Genomic DNA, 6,634 nt, shown 5'->3' on the forward strand with positions numbered 1-6,634 from the left:
CTGCCACTGGGACGTCAAGACCGGCACCGCGTCTGTCGTCGACGGCCAGTCCCACACGAACCAGGTGGCCCAGCTCGCTGGTGCTTCAGGCAAGGCATACAGCGCTGGCTGGGACGATACGCTGAGGACGGTGGACGAGGCCGCCAAGACGTTCCTCGGCGAAAGCGTCACCCTGCCGGCCCAGCCCAAGGGAGTGGCGACAGCGGACGGCATCGTGTATGTTGCCACAACATCGGGCATCGCTGCTTATAAAGACGGCGAACTGGCCAAGGAGACCTCTACTACCTACACACCTGGCGCCATCGCAGCCACCGCAGGCTTCGTCGCTGTCGGCGCCGATCAAAACTCTGTCAAGGTGTACAAGGCCGATTCCAACGGCGCCCTGCAGGAAGCCCAGAGTCTCGCCAACTCGACCGGCACCATATCCTCTCTCGCCTTTTCGCACGACGGCACGCACCTGGCCGCGGGCAACAGCGTCGGCAAGATTTACGTATACAAGGTGGGCAGCTGGGACGTTGTCGCCGACCGCTGGTCGGCGCACACGGCCCGCGTCACCTGCATCACCTGGGACGACACCGGCGCGTACGCGGCCAGCGGCAGCCTGGACACCAACGTGTTTGTCTGGTGTCTGGAGAAGAAGAACCAGGGAAAGCGCATCAAGGCCGCCAATGCGCACAAGGATGGCGTCAGCGGCGTGGCGTGGATCGAGGGCGGCAAGCTGGCGAGCGCGGGCAATGACGCGACTGTCAAGATTTGGGACGTGCAAAACTTGCCGTGAATTGTACGGCAATGAATATTATAAAGCCATGCAATTCAAAATAGGAGCTAGTTTAGAAGCAAAATCAAGTAGAAATCATAGTCGTGTCGGGGTATCAAAAGTTGAAGCATGTGTTTGCGCCGTGTCATATTTGGAGATGCGTCCTCAGAAAATGTGCCTGGCCCTCCTAGTCGGTGCACATCTGTTGGTTCTGCTCCTGTTGCACCTCGGCCGGGACAATGTCCCACAGCCGCATCGCCGGCTTGCGCTCGGACGAGACGGCATGAGGCGGGTTCCGGCTCTTGTTCTCTTCCACGAGCAGCTTGGACTTATCGACGGCCGCTTGGAGATCAGCAAGACTGGCGGCGTTGGACGCGTTAGCAGGATTGTATTTTTGTTTTAGCACGGTAACAGGGAGATGGACGTACTCTGCCGTGGCCTGGGTTGCGTAGCCCTCGGCGGCCAGGTGCTGCGCCATTTCGCTCTGGTGATTGTCCAGGAGCTCCGTGTTGGCAACAACAATCATGGGCACGTCGAGCCTCCACGCGTCCAGGATCGTGCCCGTGCCAGCGTGCCCGATAATGAGGCCCTTTGAGCGCGCAGTGCCCGACGCTTTGCATAGCGTCATCTCCTCCATCAACAGATTGTTTCGCGACGCAAAGACTTGCACTGCCAAGGATTCGGGAATCTCGTCCCGACGGCGCTCGACTTGCGCGGCTGCCCATGCTTCGTCCGGCCCGCACTGGACACGCAGCTCCGTGAAGCCGTGGCCGGCCAGATGGCGCCAAAAGTCGGGCTCGAGAACGGCGGCTGTCAGTTTTCGGAAGCCGACGGTCGCACCGACAGTGACTAGGCAGCATCTCTCAGCGGCCTTTGCCGCAGTCATTTTATTGATTCCTTTGAAATGCGTTGCAGTTGGTAAGTGAGAGGTGTAAGTGAGTGAGCTTCAACTTAACAGCTGTGGGCACTTGGTCCGAGTGAAGCTGTTAGCCGGTGTTTACCCACACTATGGGAAAGGCTGAACTTCGGCAGCCCTTCTCTACCAGGGGCTTGCAGCCAGAACTTCTCCGCCGAAATTTTGAAGCTTCGATGAGGGAAGTCTCTTTTCTTCCGCAACGCGCACCACGACACAATCTCGGAATTGTCATTCGCGCAGTGGACACTATCAACATGGCCTCCGCCCCCCGCGTCGCGCGCATATGCGCCGTCGCCTGCCGCCGGGCGGTACCGCAATTGGCCCATCACCACATGACGAGCATTAACCGCACGAGGGCCGCTGCCGCATTCAGCACGAGTTCGCCGCGCGCCGCCGAGCGCGCCTTTGACGGCGACGAGGGCGGATATAGCGCACCCGTCGAGCTCAAGGCGCTCAACAAGGCGTTTACGGACCGCGCCACCCCCGAGGGCCTACAGCAGCTCGACCGGCTTGCCAAGCTCAACGGCCACAACACCATCGAGGCGTACCTCAACGACAAGCTGCGCTACACGCCGGGCTTCTCGACACAGGACAAGCTGCTGACGGACGAGCTGGTGCGGGACGACTCGGGCGGCCGGCCGGACCGCCGGGCGTTTTGGTACGACGAGGACGACCCGGACACGTTTACCGGGGAGCACGACGAGTTCAACGAGGACGACATGATGTCCATGGCGCACAATAAGCTGGATGAAGTGCGGGAGATGCGCCACTATACGAGACTGGCCGTGTGGGAGATGCCGCTCCTGTCGAGTACGCTGCACCCCTTTGCCACCCCCCTTTGCCACCTGGAGATTGAATGGAGCTGACGGGAAGGATTTAGAACTTGCGAAACCGTTTGAACTGCCCAAGACGGACCAGGTCCTGCGGTGGAGATACACGACGTACATGGGCGAGGCGCACCCGGCGGAGAGCAAGGTCGTGGTGCAGTTCACGCCGCCGGACCTGGGCCTGACGGACGTGCAGACGGACAAGCTGCGCAAGCTGGCGGGCGCGCGCCTCAACCCCGCGACCGACGTGGTCCAGATGAGCTGCGGCCGGTACGAGCACCAGGCGCAGAACAAGCGGTCTCTGGAGCAGCTCGTGCAGGCGCTCATCACCGCGGCCAAGGACCCGCGCGACACCTTTGCCGACGTCGCGCTCGACACGCGCCACTACTACCGCGCGCACAAGGCGCGCAAGACGCTCAAGAAGCCCAAGTTCCCGCCCGCGTGGCGCATGACGCCGCGCCGGCAAATAGAGCTGGCGGCGCAGCGCGCGCACACCGCCGTCGCCGAGGCGCGCCGCGCCGACAAGGGCTTGCTGGTCGACGGCCAGCGCACCATCGACGGCTACCTCATGCAGAGGCTGGCCGAGGAGCAGAAAAAGGTGGTCGCGACGGCGGAGGCGGAGGCGGTGCCTGTGCCGGTCGGTCGCGGCCCTGCCCGCGCCAGGAGATGAGCAGAATTGGCAGCGAGGCCCGTGTACGCTTTCGTGTCGTGGACACATGGTGAGGCCAGGTCGGGCATTTTTTTTATTCAGCACTTGTATCATAGAGGGGCCGTGCAAGCCCCTACTTTAGCAATTAAAAAAATGTACAATATCCGTCATCGCTTCTCTGTCCTCAGTTGACCGGATCCAGGCGCTTCTCCAGCTCGGCAACGCGGTGCTGCTGAACGATGCCCTCGGCCGCCAGGCGCTTCAGCACACGCACGACCCAGCCCTGGCAGTTCTCCGTGACGGCGCTGCGGTTCGGCGCGCGGGGCGGCGGCTCCGCGGCGACGACGTGCTCGACGCGCGCCAGCTGCGCGGCGCTCAGGTCGTCGTTGAGCACCTGGCACGACGCAAACGCGTCGCCGCCGAGCTTGTCGGCGTCGTGCTCGTGGTTGCACACCATGAACTCGGCGTCGCCCGTGACTTGCCACGCGCGCCCGCGCGGGCTGCCCGGCGGCCGGTGGCAGAAGAGCGACCAGTGCCGCACTTCGCTGTCCGACTGGTTCTCGGTGATGAGGGACAGCACGAGCGGGGAGGACGAGGGGGGCAGCACCGGCTCCACGGGGGTCCAGGGCGTGAGTGGCGCGCCGGTGGTGGGGTGCACTCGGCGTGTCCAGGGCGTGCCGTCGGTGGACGTGCCGTATTGCCGGCCGCGACGGGTCTCTGGATCAACGATGGTGGGTTGGGCGGAGGACATGGGCGCGGGTTTGGGGGCGAGCGCTTAGGATGTGTTGGCAGGCCGAGCACGTCCTTGGGTTTTCTATCACTGGTAAATGACGAGGGTACTGTGGTTGCAGATTGTTGTCTACAGTAGACCTGGACAAATTGATAGACTCGGTATTATTCCCTATGCATCAAACTTTTGAGTGCCAATGCGGATGAGTCACAGCAGTGCTACCAACACAGGCTGCGCATCCCCACAGCATGCGAGACATTGGGGCAAACATCCGTAATCAGAATTTATTAATAGAATCGACTTTCGTTTTCCAAGTGTTTACGTGTGCATTTCGGTGCCTTGGTTGTTCACGTGCCTGTCCTGGCTGGAGAGCGGGTACTACAAGATGCCACGGGGGCATCAATAGGTTCCGCGTGAGAATCAGCCTCTAGCCACAGGAATACATTGCCATCATCCATAACTATGACCAGCTCGAACCAGACAAGAGCCGAAGTCATCCGTGATTATCCTATTGCAAATGGTCTTGACGCATTTCGCTCCACACATCGTGGGCTCCTCGCGAGCCTTCAGTCTACGTCTGGCGCGGCTGCGGCTAACCTGAGCTGTGAAGGTTCGTGCTACTTTACAATTGCCGACCGGCAATACTAATCGTCGAAATAGACATTCAAAGTGCTATACTTGCGCTCTCTTCAGCCCTCCTGCCCCTTCCCGCGTCACGCCGTTTGCCATCCGGACGTGGATATATTCGCAAAGACATTCTGCACCTCCTTTTCGTAATATCATGCGACCATTTCGACTTCGATCGTACGAAACCGCTTCTCGAGGCAGCACTTGATCACAACTCTCTGGATTCACAGATATGGGATCTTGTAACTGCCGCCGCCCTTGAATCTACACCCCCTCGAACAATAACATCGTCTCTTCAACAGACACCATGGAAGAACAGCACAGGCGGCTTTGCAAACTCGTCTGAATATCGAAAGGACATTGACCGAGTCCTTAAGCGGGAGCTTGGGCCGTTGCATGTCGGTTTGCCTGGTTTCCACGACGCTTTTTTCGGAGGCGTTAAAGGTCTGTCTCAAGCTGCCGACATTGTCTTTCAGAGGTGCACGAGCGGGGATACCCCGCTCTTCCTGGAAGGCTGGAATGGATGGCCAGAGAATGCAAATCAGGACGATGTACTCGCTTGGTTAAAAGAGATTATTCAAAAGTTGGCAGCAAAGGCTGACGATTTGGATCTTCCGCCAGCCATTCGCAGACCCTTGGCTGTGCCCAAAAGGCCTATTCAGGGCTCTACTAGCGAACGCAAGCTAGATATCGGATTTATAAGCGACCCTAAGGCTGACGAAAACGCCAGGTGTCATTGGTCTCAAATACAAATAGCGGGAGAGTTGAAAAGCAACCCTTCAGCAGACACTACGGCAAAGGCCTGGCTGGACATAGGCCGGTACGCGAGAGAGGTGTTGGCTTCCCAAGACACGCGCCGCTTTGTACTTGCATTTACGCTATGCGGACCACTAATGAGAATTTGGGTGTTTGACCGGCTGGGCGGTATTTCTTCAGAGCGATTCAATATTAACGAAGACGGCCGACAATTCGTTGCGACCATCTTAGGCTTTATACAGATGAGTGACAAGGACCTTGGACATGACCCGACGATCATAAAGGAGGGCACCCAGCGATATATTGACATTGAGCGAAATGGCAAAAAGGAACGCATTTTCATTCAAAAAGTTATAAGGCGAGCACGCTGTCTTGCTGGCCGAGCTACCACTTGTTGGAAAGCCTATTCCGATCTCGATCCAGCGACTCCGCTCGTTGTAAAAGACGCATGGCAGTACCCAGAGCGTGCTGATGAAGGCGAGATGCTTCGCTACGTGACAGAAAAAGGCGTGGTTAATGTGGCACGATATTACCACCATACAACCGTGTTCGTGGATGGCACAGTCGATGACGTCTCAACGAACGTCCGGCATGGGCTTAACTTGTTTGCCAATGTGAGCTCTCCTCTTAGACGCACTTACTCGGCATCGCCAACCGAATCCAGTCTCCTCGGACCTGGGCAGAACCGGGTTCACCGAAGGCTTATTCTTCATGATTGCGGCAAGCCTATATATGAAGCAAGCTCTCGGAAGACGTTGCTCATGGCCTTTGAACAGTGCCTAGAAGGGTACGAATCGCTTTTGAACGAAGGAATTCTCCATCGGGACATATCTATAAACAATCTTCTCATTAGCGACGATGAAAGGCATGCCTTTATAATAGATCTTGATCTCGCAATCAAATTGCCGCGGCTAGCAGCTTCCGGAGCAAAAGTCAGAGCCGGCACACGCGCATTTATGGCTATTGGGGCTCTTTTGGGCGACGAGCATTCCTTTATGCACGATCTGGAATCGTTTTTCTGGGTGCTCTTCTGGATCTGTATTCACTACGACGGCCCTGGCAAGGACAGAGGCCCGTCCGAGTTCGAAAGTTGGAACTACGAGAAGGACGATGTCCTGGCTCGGTCGAAACTTGGCACCGTGGCTTGTGAGGAGTTCTTCCTACGGATGACGGCGGAGCACTTCTCGTTATATTATAGGCCATTAGCCGCCTTGGTAAATAAGCTTCGCAGGATAATATTCCCGAACAACCAGCTATGGAAGAAAGACAACTTAGAGCTATATTCTACATTAAAGGCAGCTCTACTCGCAGGCCAGAACGACCTAAATATATTATAGTAATAATCTTTTTAATCTTTTTAATCTTTTTAATC

The 6,634-nt window shown here is 57.5% G+C and overlaps 4 protein-coding genes across 4 annotated transcripts; 2 read left to right on the forward strand and 2 right to left on the reverse strand.

The window, feature by feature from the left end:
* Nucleotides 1-944: 944 nt before the first annotated feature.
* Nucleotides 945-1,643, reverse strand: CCM_09129 (glycosyltransferase family 28, putative; the record flags this gene model as incomplete). The annotated part of the gene is made up of 1 exon (XM_006674263.1): nucleotides 945-1,643. One exon carries the CDS (start codon nucleotides 1,641-1,643, stop codon nucleotides 945-947), a length of 699 nt encoding a protein of 232 aa, XP_006674326.1.
* Nucleotides 1,644-1,927: 284 nt separating this feature from the next.
* On the forward strand, nucleotides 1,928-3,170 carry CCM_09130 (37S ribosomal protein Rsm24, putative; the record flags this gene model as incomplete). Its single annotated transcript, XM_006674264.1, has 2 exons — nucleotides 1,928-2,483; nucleotides 2,554-3,170. The coding sequence occupies 2 exons, from the start codon at nucleotides 1,928-1,930 to the stop codon at nucleotides 3,168-3,170; spliced, it is 1,173 nt and encodes a 390-aa protein (XP_006674327.1).
* A 163-nt stretch (nucleotides 3,171-3,333) lies between these two features.
* CCM_09131 (uncharacterized protein) lies at nucleotides 3,334-3,900 on the reverse strand (the record flags this gene model as incomplete). The annotated part of the gene is made up of 1 exon (XM_006674265.1): nucleotides 3,334-3,900. The coding sequence occupies one exon, from the start codon at nucleotides 3,898-3,900 to the stop codon at nucleotides 3,334-3,336; it is 567 nt and encodes a 188-aa protein (XP_006674328.1).
* A 441-nt stretch (nucleotides 3,901-4,341) lies between these two features.
* On the forward strand, nucleotides 4,342-6,468 carry CCM_09132 (Protein kinase-like domain; the record flags this gene model as incomplete). The annotated part of the gene is made up of 3 exons (XM_006674266.1): nucleotides 4,342-4,489; nucleotides 4,540-6,408; nucleotides 6,461-6,468. 3 exons carry the CDS (start codon nucleotides 4,342-4,344, stop codon nucleotides 6,466-6,468), a joined length of 2,025 nt encoding a protein of 674 aa, XP_006674329.1.
* Between the last annotated feature and the right edge of the window lie 166 nt (nucleotides 6,469-6,634).

This window comes from Cordyceps militaris (genome assembly GCF_000225605.1).
Source record: "Cordyceps militaris CM01 unplaced genomic scaffold CCM_S00008, whole genome shotgun sequence".
NCBI lineage: Eukaryota > Fungi > Ascomycota > Sordariomycetes > Hypocreales > Cordycipitaceae > Cordyceps > Cordyceps militaris.